Source organism: Coregonus lavaretus (assembly GCF_964263955.1).
Source record: "Coregonus lavaretus genome assembly, chromosome: 29".
Taxonomy (NCBI): domain Eukaryota; kingdom Metazoa; phylum Chordata; class Actinopteri; order Salmoniformes; family Salmonidae; genus Coregonus; species Coregonus lavaretus.
Window position 1 is genome coordinate 39,200,337 of NC_140016.1, and position 16,488 is coordinate 39,216,824.

The 16,488-nt window shown below is 46.4% G+C and overlaps 1 protein-coding gene and 1 pseudogene across 3 annotated transcripts in view; both read right to left on the reverse strand.

Annotated features, from left to right (window-relative positions):
* Positions 1 to 1,287, reverse strand: part of LOC311105098 (ras-related protein Rab-28) — a 57,356-nt gene extending 56,069 nt beyond the window's left edge. For both annotated transcript variants that reach the window (XM_084147099.1, XM_084147100.1), the window contains exon 1: positions 1,073 to 1,287. In XM_084147099.1, the coding sequence (XP_084003225.1) occupies positions 1,073 to 1,147 (75 nt within the window). In that variant the 5' untranslated portion in view covers positions 1,148 to 1,287. The remainder of the gene's footprint in view (positions 1 to 1,072) is intronic.
* Positions 1,288 to 10,744: 9,457 nt separating this feature from the next.
* Positions 10,745 to 14,096, reverse strand: LOC311104642 (protein dispatched homolog 1-like; annotated as a pseudogene). The gene is made up of 2 exons: positions 14,058 to 14,096; positions 10,745 to 13,553 (listed from the first exon to the last, which is right to left on the reverse strand). The product of its transcript is annotated as a protein dispatched homolog 1-like (transcript).
* Between the last annotated feature and the right edge of the window lie 2,392 nt (positions 14,097 to 16,488).

The following is a 16,488-nucleotide window of genomic DNA, read 5'->3' on the forward strand; positions in this document are numbered from 1 at the left end:
GAAAACTGTAGGCTATTACACCACTTTTTATAATTACCGCATGTCAGAGGCATACAAAAATGAGTGAATGGATTTGACACCGGGTGGTATAGCCTACGCTCCAAAATGCGATGTGATTTGACGAAAACACAGACATTTTGCCAAGGCAGAGATGAGTGGCCGACATCAAGACACGCGCGGACAGGAGTGGATGCATAAATTATGGCCTAATGACAATCGCCAAATGTCATTACACTTTTTGGTGTTGTGTGTCTCTTTCCATAAGAGTTTTGAGCAGTGTATTTATGAACCAACCTAGTTATGCTATTCTAATCAATTTAGGCCTGTTGATGCACTCAGCTGCTCAACCCAAAATAATAGCCTGCTGAACTCATCAGCCCTAAATGTGGCAGATTTGGCTGCGACTTTTTCGGTCTCTTTCAAGATTGATGATGTTCTTCAACCGTTTTCCTGGTCACTGTCTGTGGCCGGGCAACATGTTGCGCACCACAGGCTTAATTGTCCATTCTGTTGACACTGTGACTGTTAATAAGACAATTCAGAGGAAAGTAGCTTGGTAGCTCATCATTGACAGTAACTGGACTTTGTTTCCATGTCGTTAGCTAGCTAACGTTAACGTTCCGCCCTGGTCCAGAGCTAACTAACTAACTAGCTATTTACATTACTCTGCCCCTGTTGTGCAAAATGAAGACGGTAACTAAGGTTAACCAACTAAATTATCATCATCATTGGCTATAGTTATGCAACAACAAAAACACTGCCTGTCTGACAACCCTAGGTGATGGTTCCCCTTTTACCTGGCTGAAGAGCTAGCTAGCTAACGTTAACTAGCTAGTTTAGCAGCTAACAAGCATAGCCAAAACGTTGGCCTAGCACACGCAGCTATGAAGGACAATTATGTAAGATACTCTGAGCTAAAGTTATCCACTGCACAGTAATTTACCCAATTAGCCACATAGTTATGTTGCTAGCTAGCCAACTAAATTAACGTTACTCAAAAAAACAAGTCTAACGTTATCTGTTAGCTTGCTAGCCAATGTTAGCTAGCTCAGTTAGCTTGAACATCCCTCACCTTCCCCGATGCGCCGTCTCCGATGACTACAATTTTAAGTTGCTTATCTTGACTGTCCTCTTCTGAATCCGACATGTTGAAATATATTGCAATGAAGTTATTTATTCTACTGAAAATGTACTGCCATTCACAGTCAAAGGTTATTGAATATAGCTAGCTAACCAGATAGCTAAAATAGACCGAGCACTAGGCAACCAGACGCCATTTCACCAACTAGTGTTGCCAGGCATGTTCCATTTATATTTTGCAAGCCTGTTATTTACAAACACTTTATCGGCTAACGGAAATACTTGTACATTAAACACACATTTGACGTTACAGCTTTTATTATTTTTTTATCATCCAAGGTTAGCTAATAAAGGAGGTTGAAAAAATATATATATCATGACACTGTGCTTTACAATGGACAAGTCCTAGCAGGACCTGACCAGTCACATCAGTGACAATAGATGACGCGTCCCTGTTGCTATGGTAATCAAGGTCAAAGGTGAAGAGGCATTCTTTCCTATAAATAAATGTAGGCTAAGTATTTACCGTTCCTTAAATAATAATGTACTTCCCCCACACGATGTAGCCTAATGTGCATCAAACTGTATGAACTGAAGTACGTAGCCTAGCTACACCTTCGAAAACGCCCCACATATCTTAACCTAGCCTATTCATCATGCATTGATGGTCCATAAAAAGTATTCAAATTATCCATAGCCTATAGGTTATAGGCTACGAAGTGCATGCTCAGAGAATCACAGAGCAAAGTTATATTTCTAAGGTAGCTGCTGAGATGGTGTAAATAAAACTAGGCTGCATTACACACTGCAATGGATATTCCAACCCCGAGCCCTGGCCCCCTACTCAAAACATCCTATAGACTTAGTGATTTGTCCAATAGAATCCTATAGGATTTGTGTCACCTCTATCAGAATCCTATTGGAATCCTATCGGACTACTTTTTTCCTGTTGGAAATAATAATTTTCACCTGTAAGAATTGTTATAGCAGATGATAAATGTTTTTTCTTACATTTAGCAGATGCTCGTATCCAGAGCGACTTACATTACATTTTAGTCATTTAGCAGACGCTCTTATCCAGAGCGACTTACAGTTAGTGAATACATATTATTTTTTTATACTGGCCCCCCGTGGGAATCAAATCCACAACCCTGGCGTTGCAAACGCCATGCTCTATCAACTGAGCTACATCCCTGTCGGCCATTCCCTCCCCTACCCTGGACGACGCTGGGCCAATTGTGCGCCGCCCATGAGTCTCCCGGTCGCGGCCGGCTGCGACAGAGCCTGGATTCGAACCAGGATCTCTAGTGGCACAGTTAGCACTGCGATGCAGTGCCTTAGACCACTGCGCCACTCAGTTAGTGCATACAGTTAGTGCATACATTTTCATACTGCCCCCCCGTGAGAAACGAACCCACAACCCTGGCGTTGCAAGCGCCATGCTCTACCAACTGAGCTACAGGGGACCAGTATGTTTGTTATTGCTAAATATATGTGCCTTATATGATGATTTCTGGTAGATAATCCAAATAAATCAATCACATCATGTTTTTGGACTCATTCAGCAGTTTTTACCTAATTAAGTAGCTAGAACACTATTGGAAATTAATGTTGAAAGTCCCATTCATATTCCTAAAACACATGTTGAAAATGATGCTGTTGCTGCTTCCCATTGACAATAACTAGCCCAATGTCAAAACACTGTTTTGAAGTGTCCAATAAACCGTTTGTTATACAGTAATATTGAAAACATTAACATAAAATGTTAATCTATGGCAAGACCTGAAAATGGTTGTCTAGCAATGATCAACAACCAATTTGACAGAGCTTGAAGAATTTTGAAAATAATAATGGGAAAATGTTGCACAATCCAGGTCTGGAAAGCTCTTAAAGACTTACCCAGAAAGAGGCACAGCTGTAATCACTGCCAAAGGTGCTTCTACAAAGTATTGACTCAAGGGTGTGAATCATTTAGTAAATAATATATTTGCAAAAAATTCTAAAAACATGTTTTCACTTTGTCATTATGGGGTATTGTGTGTAGAAGTGGATCGCCAATGCGGAAAGGTAAACGCAACACTATTTTGTTAATCACTCATCGATATCAATTTGAAATCAATAGAGCAGAGGCAAACGTTTGGGGTCTATGCACTGTTTAAACTAACACTATTCAAAGGACACACTGAATCTGAGAATAATTGTAATATCACTGGTTAGAAGAGAATTAGCTGAAAACAGTAGAATGTCGGATGGAAGTTTTGGGAGGCTGCCGAAACGGGGATGGAAACAAATCACTTGCTTTGTTATTTAATTTCAACGAATCACGACCTGCCATAGGATATCAACAGTGACAAGGGTTGGCTGTTATTTGAGTGATAGTTTGACTCTGAAATGTATAGGTGTGAGGCCAGCGACTTTTATACAGAGAGCGCCCTGAATTTTCCCTGCCATTTGAGTTTGAAAATGAAGTCCTGAGACTGCCAGCACGTATGACAAAATCAACGTTCCAAAACCAATGATATTGATATGTTTTAAGCAATCGATTTTGTGTCATTTTGATTACTATAAAAGTTTATACTAACATCACTAATCTGAGGTAAATACAATGTGCAATTACCCTCAATTCGATGTGGTCAAAATGTGAGGTTGTGTAACGTAGTAACACATACTGTCGTCTACGTGCAGGAAATTAGCGAAATATTTAACAATCTAAAGTGTAAAAATAAATTTACATTTCAATTAAGGCTAATAGTGTACACATATATTTTTCACTAGTTTAACCATTTACAGAGTTAAATGATGCTCTTATGCACAATTTAACCGGGCGATCTAGAAAGAGCTCCCATAGTGATTGTGCAGCAGCGGGTTCATTTGCCCTGCATACTTGTTACAACCTGTCAAACCATATTATTGTTATTATTCTATTCATTGTTATTTCAGACCACATTGCATGGGCACTACAATTGGATAAATACAGCTTTATTGGACAATCTCACAGATAAATATGGCATAGAAACCTGAACATGAATGTTAAACTGCAATCAAGATTAAAGACCAGTAAACTGAGTAACAGCCTCTCTCCCTTGTCTCTGGAGCACAATCTCCATATCTTTGCCTACTCACACCAGTGATAATTCCCTGAGGTTCTCAACCTCTTCAACACACCATCACAATATGGAGTGTGCAAGTTCATTTGCAGTATGACCAATAGACAAATCCTATCAGATTCTGAAACCAGTCCATTTGGGATTGAATATTATAGGATCCTATAGGATTCCAATAGAATAATCTAATAGAAAACTCCTATCAGATTTTGGAACCAGTCCTATTGGGCTCCTATGGGATTATATCCTATAGGATACAGTCCTATAGGATAGCTGGCAAAATCTGATAAGATTTTCTATTAGATTTTATTTATTGGAATTCTATAGGATTTTTTGACTAGGGCATTATTACTCAATCCTCATTAGCCTAATCAAGGATGGTAATGCTGCTGTCACAGTCTCCAAGTCTGGAACACACTATCTATCCCTGTCATTTGCAGAGGACTATGAAATAAAATATATCAAAATACACTATATACACAAAAGTATGTGGATACCCCTACAAATTAGTGGACCGTTTCTGACAGATGTATAAATTCGAGCACACAGCCATGCAATCTCCATACACAAACATTTACAGTAGAATGGTCTTACTGAAGAGCTCGGTGACTTTCAACGTGGCACTGTCATAGGATGCCACCTTTCCAACAAGTCAGTTCGTTAAATTCTGCCCTGCTAGAGTTGCCCCGGTCAACTGTAATTGCTGTTATGGTGAAGTGGAAACGTATAGGAGCAACAACGGCTCAGCAGTGAAGTGTTTGGCCACACATGGCCGAGCAGCCGCACACAAGCCTAAGATCAACATGCGCAATGCCAAGCGTCGGCTGGAGTGGTGTAAAGCTCGCCGCCTTTGGACTCTGGAGCAGTGGAAATGTGTTCTCTGGAATGATGAATCACGCTTCACCATCTGGCAGTGCAACAGACAAATCCGGGTTTGACGGATGCCAGGGGAACGCTACCTGCCCAAATGCATAATGCCAACTGTAAAGTTTGGTGGAGGAGGAATAATGGTCTGGGGCAGTTTTTGATGGTTCGGGCTAGGCCCCTTAGTTCCAGTGAAGGGACATTTTAAAGCTACAGCATACAATGACAATATGACACAATTAATTGGAACGGGCTCCCGCCGTTGCAGTGCTCTTACCAGCCTATCGATTCCCCACGAAACTGGTGCAACAATCAGGGCGTTGGGGACAATGGGGTCGTCCCTCTCGACCAGGTCCACAGGGTCAAACTGCAGGAGAGCACTTGGTGTTCTTCGACCCCTGAAGGTATGAAATGGTGAACCGGAACCTGGTGAAGAACAACGCCCACCTGGCCTGGCGCGAGTTGAGCCTCTTAGCCCCCTGAATGTAGACTAAGTTCTTATGGTCCGTCCATACGACGAATGGATGGGCGGCCCCCTGTAGCCAATGTCTCCACTCCCCCAGGGCGAGCTTGACCGCTAGTAACTCTCGGTTCCCTACGTCGTAATTCTGCTCCGCCGGGGACAGCCGACGTGAGAAAAAGGCGCACACTCGTCTGGGTGAAGGCTGTCAGTGAAGCGGCTAGGGAGCTAAAATTGCAAATAAATCGCCTATAAAAATTAGCGGTTGTAGTTGCTTGAGGGATGAGGGCTGGGGCCAATCCAGTACCGCGCTGACCTTGGCTGGGTCCATCCGTAGGTCCCCCTGGGTGACAATGAACCCCAGGAAGGAGACTGTCTCTGTTTGGAACACGCACTTCTCCGCCTTGATGTAGAGCTGGAGACGGAGAAGGCATTGGAGGACCTGCCGAACATGCTGCTGGTGTTCACTCATGTCCTTTGAAAATATTAGGATGTAATCCAAATACACGAAGACGCTGTAGTCGAGGAGGGCCCGGAGCACGTCATTGACCAACATCTGGAACACCGCAGGCGCGTTGGCTAGACCGCTCCACCCTTGGGCCAGCCCCGCGTCCATCAGGTTTCCCGCGGCCCCAGAATCCACCAGTGTATGCTCCCGACGCGCAGCGCAGGCCCACTGAACCCTGACGGGGAGAAAAGTCTGGGAGTCTCTGGAGTTGGGGTTTCGGTTTCGCTAGCACCCCTCCCGATACTAGCGAGCCCTCCCGTTTCCCGGCTTCTCCGGGCAAGAGTCGCAGTTGTGACCTGCCTGGCCACAGTACAGGCAACGTCCCTGGCACAGACACCTCTGCCTCTCCATCCTGGACAAGCGCGCTGCCCCCAGCTGCATAGTCTCTTCCTGAGGCATCTCCTACCTGAATCGGCGGAAAGCCTCCGGGTTGATAGGGGGACGTGGAGGCGCACCTTGCGTCATCCCTCTCTCATGCGCCCTCTCACGACGCCGATTGTCTACCCGCACCGAGAGTTCGGCGAGGCCGTCCAGTCGCTCAGGCAGCTCCCTGAAGGAGAGTTCATCCTTCATCCCCTCCGATAGCCCCTGCGCATAAAGGACAACCAAGGCGGCCTCTTCCCATCCTGCATGTTTCTGTTATAGGGGAAAGAGACACACCTGGTAACCGGGCCGGCCAGCACTTAATCCAGAGGAATTTGCACCTGCAGCGGTTTGAGCCAGGTGGCCACAGGCGTTGCATGCATAAGGTAAAGAGAAGACAATGAAAATACTCTAATCTGTCTTTTACTTATCAAAATGCTCAACTTAACTGAACGAACGGTATAGCCTATCTTATTGGCACTAGCGGAGAGCATTTGCCATATTCCAGCGAGTGCGCATATTCACTCTTTGTCATTGTTGGGTCAGTTCCACTTGAAAGTTTGTTTTTGGACAATAATTTCCTCCTCCAGGTTAGATGAACATCATATTGTATTTGTGTATCCCCTTCTCGTAGGCCTATTATATGGATCTGACAATGTCGTTTTTATTGATCCCTTTGTCACACTCTTAGAAAAAAGGTTCTTAAGGACCTTTTGGTTCTTTGGACAAGATTAAAGAACCCTGTACTAAAGGTTAAAGGTTCTATATATTGTCAATAGAACAATATACAGTGAGGGGAAAAAGTATTTGATCCCCTGCTGATTTTGTACATTTGCCCACTGACAAAGAAATGGTCAGTCTATAATTTTAATGGTAGGTTTATTTGAACAGTGAGAGACAGAATAACAACAAAAAAATCAAGAAAAACACATGTCAAAAATGTTATAAATTGATTTGCATTTTAATGAGGGAAATAAGTATTTGACCCCCTCTCAATCAGAAAGATTTCTGGCTCCCAGGTGTCTTTTATACAAGTAACGAGCTGAGATTAGGAGCACACTCTTAAAGGGAGTGCTCCTAATCTCAGTTTGTTACCTGTATAAAAGACACCTGTCCACAGAAGCAATCAATCAATCAGATTCCAAACTCTCCACCATGGCCAAGACCAAAGAGCTCTCCAAGGATGTCAGGGACAAGATTGTAGACCTACACAAGGCTGGAATGGGCTACAAGACCATCGCCAAGCAGCTTGGTGAGAAGGTGACAACAGTTGGTGCGATTATTCGCAAATGGAAGAAACACAAATTAACTGTCAATCTCCCTCGGCCTGGGGCTCCCTGCAAGATCTCACCTCGTGGAGTTGCAATGATCATGAGAACGGTGAGGAATCAGCCCAGAACTACACGGGAGGATCTTGTCAATGATCTCAAGGCAGCTGGGACCATAGTCACCAAGAAAACAATTGGTAACACACTACACCGTGAAGGACTGAAATCCTGCAGCGCCCGCAAGGTCCCCCTGCTCAAGAAAGCACATATACATGACCGTCTGAAGTTTGCCAATGAACATCTGAATGATTCAGAGGAGAACTGGGTGAAAGTGTTGTGGTCAGATGAGACCAAAATCGAGCTCTTTGGCATCAACTCAACTCGCCGTGTTTGGAGGAGGAGGAATGCTGCCTATGACCCCAAGAACACCATCCCCACCGTCAAACATGGAGGTGGAAACATTATGCTTTGGGTGTGTTTTTCTGCTAAGGGGACAGGACAACTTCACCACATCAAAGGGACGATGGACGGGGCCATGTACCTTCAAATCTTGGGTGTGAACCTCCTTCCCTCAGCCAGGGCATTGAAAATGGGTCGTGGATGGGTATTCCAGCATGACAATGACCCAAAACACACGGCCAAGGCAACAAAGGAGTGGCTCAAGAAGAAGCACATTAAGGTCCTGGAGTGCCCTAGCCAGTCTCCAGACCTTAATCCCATAGAAAATCTGTGGAGGGAGCTGAAGGTTTGAGTTGCCAAACGTCAGGTTCGAAACCTTAATGACTTGGAGAAGATCTGCAAAGAGGAGTGGGACAAAATCCCTCCTGAGATGTGTGCAAACCTGGTGGCCAACTACAAGAAACGTCTGACCTCTGTGATTGCCAACAAGGGTTTTGCCACCAAGTACTAAGTCATGTTTTGCAGAGGGGTCAAATACTTATTTCCCTCATTAAAATGCAAATCAATTTATAACATTTTTGACATGTGTTTTTCAGGATTTTTTTGTTGTTATTCTGTCTCTCACTGTTCAAATAAACCTACCATTAAAATTATAGACTGATCATGTCTTTGTCAGTGGGCAAACGTACAAAATCAGCAGGGGATCAAATACTTTTTTCCCTCACTGTATAGACTATTGTTGGATTTGTGATGGGTGGTAGTGTCACAAATTCAACAACACGTGGCCTCATGAACTTTTCGAACCCCTCCAGTTGGGATTCCGGGCTATGAATAGCACCGAAACTGCCTTTGTAAAGGTTGTGAACGACCTCCTCTGTGCTGCTGATGCTAGGAACATCTCCATCCTCATAATCCTGGACCTGTATGCAGCATTTGACACTGTTTGGGATCAGATTTTTACTTACTGCATGGAGAGGCTTCTTGGAGTTTCCAGAACACCCCTTGTCTGGTTCCACTCCTATCTATATGATAGACAACAGTTTGTCTCCCTTGGAAACTGCAGGTCTGCCCCAGCCCCTGTATCACAAGGTGTCCCAAAAGGCTCAGTGTTAGGTCCATTACTGTTTAGTATTTACATGCTACCCCTTGGTCAGATCTTCGATCAATTTGGACACACTGTTATGCAGATGACACACATCTACTGTACATCCACACAAAACCCAACTCCACTCTGCCACCCCTCTCTGCTGTCTCCGTGAAGTGAAAACTTGAATATAACTCAGAATGGCGCCGGAAGGGATGGCTGACGGTTTACGGGCTCCTAACCAATTGTGCTATTTTGTCTGTTTTTTTCACGTTGTTTGTAACTTATTTTGTACCTAATGTTTCTGCCACCGTCTCTTATGACCGAAAATAGCTTCTGGATATCAGAACAGCGATTACGCACCTCAAACTGGACAAAGATTCTTTATTTAATGAGTCGGAGGCTAAATATTTACTGCTGCTCCCGGAACAGGCCCAAATCCCCGTCATTCGCATGTTTCACTGAGTCATGGCCTTAACCAACAATGCAGTTCAAGAAATAGAGTTAAGAAAAGATTTACTAAATAAACTAAAGTAAAAAATAAAATAAAAAGTAACACAATAAAATAAAAATAACAAGGCTATATACGGGGGTACCAGTACTGAGTCAAAGTGCGGGGGTACAGAGGAAAAAAACTCTAGACCACCTTTACTCCACACAAAGAGACCCGTACAAAGCTCTTACGCTCCCTCCATTTGGCAAATCTGACCATAATTCTACCCTCCTCATTCCTGCTTACAAGCAAAACCTAAAGCAGGAAGTACCAGTGACTCGCTCAAAACGGAAGTGGTCAGATGACGCAGATGCTAAGCTACAGGACTGTTTTACTAGTACAGACTGGAATATGTTCCAGGATTCATCCGATGGCATTGAGGAGTATACCACATCAGTCACCGGCTTCATCAATAAGTGCATCGATGACGTCGTCCCCACAGTGACCGTACGTACATATCCCAACCAGAAGCCATGGATTACAGGCAACATCCGCACTGAGCTAAAGGGTAGAGCTGCCGCTTTCAAGGAGCGGGACACTAATCCGGACGCTTATAAGAAATACTGCTATGCCCTCCGATGAACCATCTAACAGGCAAAGCTTCAATATAGGACTAAGATTGAATCCTACTACACCGGCTCTGACGCTGGTCGGATGTGGCAGGGCTTGCAAACTATTATGAATTACAAAGGGAATCCCAGCCGGGAGCTGCCCAGTGACACGAGCCTAGCAGACGAGCTAAATTACTTCTATGAGGCAAGCAACACTGAAGCATGCATGAGAGCACCAGCTATTCATGATGACTGTGTGATCACGCTCTCCGTAGCCGATTACCAGGATGTGTACTCAGAGCATTTTGACATTTGACATTTTAGTCATTTAGCAGACGCTCTTATCCAGAGCGACTTACAGTTAGTGAGTGCATACATTTTTCATACTGGCCCCCTGTGGGAAACGAACCCACAACCCTGGCGTTGCAAGCGCCATGCTCTACCAATTGAGCTACAGGGGACTATGAAATATACCAAGCACTTTAACTGCACAGGGACACTGCACATTATAGCTTAATATGACAAAAGTTTACTCTTTAGATATAGTCTCTCAGAATTCTCTTCTAAGTCTCTTTGCTGTCAACATAAACTTTCAGATGAGGGTTTTGAATTTATTGCAAGAGCAGGCACACTGGCTTCAGCTTTTGGCACATTAAACTCGACAGAATTGCACTTTACTTTCAAAGTTCTGTTAAAACAGTAGTTTCTTAGGAGAGGCTGAGGATGCCCTCTCCTTTTTGGGGTTCTGTTTGCACTTTTCAACACTTTCTTCCCGTGTGATGGGAGTTGTACTAGTTTCAAGCTTCTCCTGGTTGCTGGACATCTTATGACAAGCGCCCTTTTGCGTTGTGGTGGACACATAATTATCCATGCTCTGATCACTTGGAGTGTTTACCGTTCTCTCTCCCGCCCTCTGTGTTCCATGATTGGCTCTGCAGCAGCCTGTGTGTGTGTGGGCTAACGTGCAGCCCAGAGGGGAGGCAGGAGGACCTTGAGTCCAAGTCTGGGCTGGGGTGTTAGGACAGCCGCTAGGGCCAGATGACCCTCCAGTCCGGTGTGACTCCTCCAGCCCAGCTGGGTCTGGGGCAGAGCTCTGGTCCCTGGGAAGGCCACCCAGGAGGGGGACAGTGTGAACACAGTAGTTTCTGAGGTGGCAGCTGTGAGCGCCCTGTCTGGGCACCCTGCCCGGGGTGCAGTTGTGGAAGTGAGCTGGAGGACAGTGTACATAGTGCATACGGCAATCTATGGGTTTGTAGACTGCATCCAGAGCAGACAGGTTCTGGCCTTTGTTGGCATGGCTGCCTGTGAGGGGGAACTGAGGAGTGGGGCATGGGGAGTCCTGGGTTGTTTGAGTGCATGGGTGGGGGATCCACTGCATACCCATAGACTGCTGAGGAGGAGGGGGTTCCCCACATGTGCAGGTTGTGTTATGAGGGTACTGGCATTTGGATGTGGGGTTGGTGGCCAATGTGCCCAGTCCATTTTCAGAGCCGGGCCCTCTGCCGGGCTCTGCCTTGCTCTTAAAGGGGATGTGTGTGCAGAGGGCAGAGTGGGGGGCTATTCCATTATAGAGCTGGGTGCACGCCTCCTGTTCCTCTGCAGGTTTCTCCTCATTCCTAGGGTTTGAAGCTAATGGATCCAGCTCGTAATGCTCATGCTCCACCTCCCCTCCTCGACTGTCCAGTTGGTACTTGGTGCCATGCTTGCCCTGGGGTGAGGGGATGTTGGTGGTGCCCTCTTTGAAAGCCTGGCACTGAAACCTCTTGGGCAGGGGGATCTGTCCGCAGGTGCCCTGGGGGACCAGGCAACGGCACATGCACTGGAAGAAGAAGGTGGCAAAAGCCCAACCGATGCACATGATGAGCATCATGAAGGTGCCCAGCTGGGTGTATGCCAGCACCGTGGATGGCATCATCATCGCTCCAGCGACAAATGTGGTGAGCGCCGCCATGGCAATAGCAGAACCCATCCGGCCGAGGGAGAATACGACTTTCCCCTCACGGTCAGGGTCAGGGGCAAGGCGATAAGAAACTCCATAGTGCACGGCGAAGTCCACTGACAGACCCACCGCCACTGAGATGGTGACTGACTGCAGCATGTTGAGCTCCCAGCCCAGCAGAACCAGCGAGCCCACCGTGACGAAGATGGTGCCAGCGATGGAGAGGATGGCGTAGAGGCTGATGATGATGTTCCAGGTGGTGAGGAGCATGACTACAAAGGCCACCACCACGGACAACGCCATGGCGATGAGAGTGCCGTCCGATAGGCTGACCTGCAGGTCGTAGAACTCCAGGTTGCTGACAAACCAGCGTAATTCAGCCCGGCCAGGGCGTTCTTCAGCTCCTCCTGGATCCAGGTGTCCACCTCGTGGTAGAACTGGTGCATCTTCTCGTAGGCCAGTGTGAACAGGTAGGTTCTCTGGAACTCCAGGACAATGGCCCGGATGGTGTCGTTGATGTCGAAGCGAGGCCCGGGGGTCTTACTGTCCAGGTGGAAGCTGGTGCTGCGGTCCAGCTCCATGATGGCCCTCTTGATGCACAACTCAAAGATGTCCTGCTTGTAGGGGAATGTTGACTGGCTGCAGCAAGGGTAGACCGAGGACTCTTCACAGTCCCGGTTCTCATCCACTGCTTAAAGGTCTCAATGAAGCAGCTGGTGAAGTCCTGCTCCTCCGACTGGAACACAAAGCTCTGGTTCTTTAGCCTCTGGCAGAAGTTGAGGATCCACAGCTGGGAGGCTGGGCTGGCGATGTTGAAGGTGATGTCCAGCATAAGCTTGCCTTTATGCTTAGGGTTGAGGGGGTCCCAGTTGTCCACGGGGGTGACCCCCAGATGATGGTGATGGGCATGTGCAGGTCCTCCCCATGGTGGACCCTCTCAAACATGAACAGTTTCTTGTACTCAGCGTCATAACGCTCAAAGGGGTGGGAGGAGCAGAACACCTAGAACTCTGAGAGCTCCAGGGAGGGCAGCTTCATCTTGGGGTTGACACACACCACGTATGCCCCTCTCACAGTGAAGGCCAGGAACCAGAAGAGCCAGAGGTAGCGCAACTTGATCACGATGCAGGGCAGCACCTTCTCAAAGAAGATCCGGGAGGCCTCGGAGACGGTGAACAGGCACTTGCTGGCCTTCTGGCACAGGTTGGCACAGAGGGTGTGGGTGCAGAACCCACTCTGCTGTGGGGGAGGTTTAGAGCAGGTGAAGATGTTGGGTAGGTAACGCTCATGGAGCACCACCACGGCTGGCAGCCAGGTCACCATCAGCATGTAGTTAACCAAGATGGCCGTGCCGGCGTAGACGCCAAAACAGCGGTTTGCGGTGATGATGCATGCACTGACAAACTGGCAAGTGTCTTCACTGAAGTTTTTAACCTCTCCCTGACCGAGTCTGTAATACCTACATGTTTCAAGCAGACCACGATAGTCCCTGTGCCCAAGATCACCAAGGTAACCTTCCTAAATGACTACCGACCCACATCACTCACGTCTGTAGCCATGAAGTGCTTTGAAAGGCTGGTCATGGCTCACATCAACACCATCATCCCAGAAACCCTAAACCCACTCCAGTTTGCATACCGCCCCAACAGATCCACTGATGACGCAATCTCTATTGCACTCCACACACCTGGATAAAAGGAACAGCTACGTGAGAATTCTGTTCAGTGACTACAGCTCAGCGTTCAACACCATAGAGCCCTCAAAGCTCATCACTAAGCTAAGGACCCTGGGACTAAACACCTCCCTCTGCAACTGGATCCTGGACTTCCTGATGGGACGCACCCAGGTGGTAAGGGTAGGCAACAACACATCTGCCACACAGATCCTCAACACGTGGGCCCCTCAGGGGTGTATGCTTAGTCCCCTCCTGTACTCCCTGTTCACCCATGACTGAGTGGCCAAGAACGACTCCAACACTGACATTAAGTTTGCCGACGACAAAACGGTGGTAGGCCGACAATGATGAGACAGCCTATAGGGAGGAGATCAGAGACCTGGCAGTGTGGTGCCAGGACAACAACCTCTCCCTCAACGTGAGCAAGACAAAGGAGCTGATCGTGGACTACAGGAAAAGGAGGGACGAACATGCCCCCATTCACATATATGAGGCTGTAGTGGAGCGGGTCGAGAGCTTCAAGTTCCTTGGTGTCCACATCACCAACAAACTATCATAGTCCAAACACACCAAGACAGTCGTGAAGAGGGCACGACAATGACTATTCCCCCTCAGGAGACTGAAAAGATTTGGCATGGGTCCTCAGATCCTCAAAACGTTCTACAGCTGCACCATCGAGAGCATCCTGACTGGTTGCATCCCCACCTGGTATTACAACTGCTTGGCATCCGACTGCAAGGCACTACAGAGGGTAGTGCGTATGGCCCAGTACATCACTGGGGCCAAGCTTCCTGCCATCCAGGACCTCTATTTCAGGCAGTGTCAGAGGAAGGCCCTAAAAATTGTGAAAGACTCCAGCCACCCAAGTCATAGACTGTTCTCTCTGCTACCGCAATGCAAGCGGTACCGGAGCGCCAAGTCTAGGTCCAAAAGGCTCCTTAATAGCTTCTACCTCCAAGCCATAAGACTGCTGAACAGTTAATCAAATGGCTACCCAGACTATTTGCAGCTACTCGCTGTTTATTATCTATGCATAGTCACTTTACCCCTACCTACAAGTACATATGGCCTCAATTATCTCAACTAACCAGTATCCCCGCACAGTACCGGTACTCTCTGTATATAGCCCAGTTATTGCTTTTTTATTGTGTTACTTTTTTAAATTTAGTTTATTTAGCAAATATTTTCTTACTCTGCATTGTTGATTAAGGGCTTCTTGTATTCGACGCATGTGAGAAATACAATTTTATTTTATTTGGTTGAGCAATAACTTTTAAAAACGAAACGACGACAAAACAGAGATCATGCTCATGGGCCCCAACTCCCTGATCAAGAAACTGGGTCAACTCAACATGACAATCAACGGCTGCACAATCCACTCCAACGCAACAGTCAGGAACCTTGGTGTTACATTTGACCCCACTCTGTCATTTAAACCCCACATCCAGAACATCACCAAGTCAGCCTTCTTCCACCTCAAAAACCTCTCACACTGCAGACCCTCTTTCACTGACACCACTGCTGAAATCTTAATTCCTGTCTTTGTTTTATCACGCCTGGACTACTGCAGTGCCATTCTCTACAGACTCACCGCCAAAACTCTGGACAGACTTCAACATATTCAAAATTCAGCTGCATTAGTCCTCACACACAACACACCTTGGGACCATATCAACCCCACCCTCATCAAACTCCAATGGCTCCCAGTTCAATACAGGATCATCTTCAAATTGCCCATGCTCACCTACAAAGCACGCAATGGACTGGCGCCCACATACCTTACTGACCTTCTGCACCCCTACACTCCCACCTCTTCACTGCGCTCCTCTGACACATATGATCCCTCGCACCAGGCTCCGCTCCATGGGAGACTGGGCTTTTAGAAGTGCAGCTCCCAAACTCTGAAACTCCCTCGCGCTCCATGTCAGAACCTCAAAATCCATACACGTATTCAAGTTCACACTAAAGACATACACGTACAGTGCATTCGGAAAGTATTCAGACCCCTTTACTTTTTCCACATTTTGTTACATTGCACCCTTATTCAAAGATGGATAAAAATATATATATATCTCATCAATCTACACACAATACCCCATAATGACAAAGCGAAAATAGGTTTTTAGAAATGTCTGAAAATGGACACCTATTGCGAATGAAACGCACACCTATTTAGGCGAGGTGCTGGCTGACGGCGTAAAACACTTGAAAAAGAAAAGGAAAGCCGCACACTCTAGGAGCTCAGATGCAATAATTTAATATCCTAATAACCAACGTTTTCGACAGACAAGCTGTCTTCATCAGGGTATAATGACAAACACTGCGGGTCACTAGTTTATATAGTGTCAAAGGACACACGCAGGTGTCTGTAATCATGGCCGGGTGTGGCCTAATAGCATTGGCCAATTCACAGATAAAAACAACATACAAAAAACATGGATAGCACATAATCATAGATACTTGGCTACATAGGCCCACAACATTTACAATGAATAGCAAAATCACAAGAATGGCTTCAAATCAAAGTCTACGTTGAGACCGAAGGGAGCAAGGGTCTTTAAATTAAAGATCCAGGCAGCCTCTCGTTTTAACAATAAGTTCTCGAGGTCACCCCCTCTCCTAGGGAGGGTGACCTGTTCGATGCCGATATAACGTAGGGAAGAAATCGATTGGTTCGCTTCCAAAAAGTGGGCAGCGACT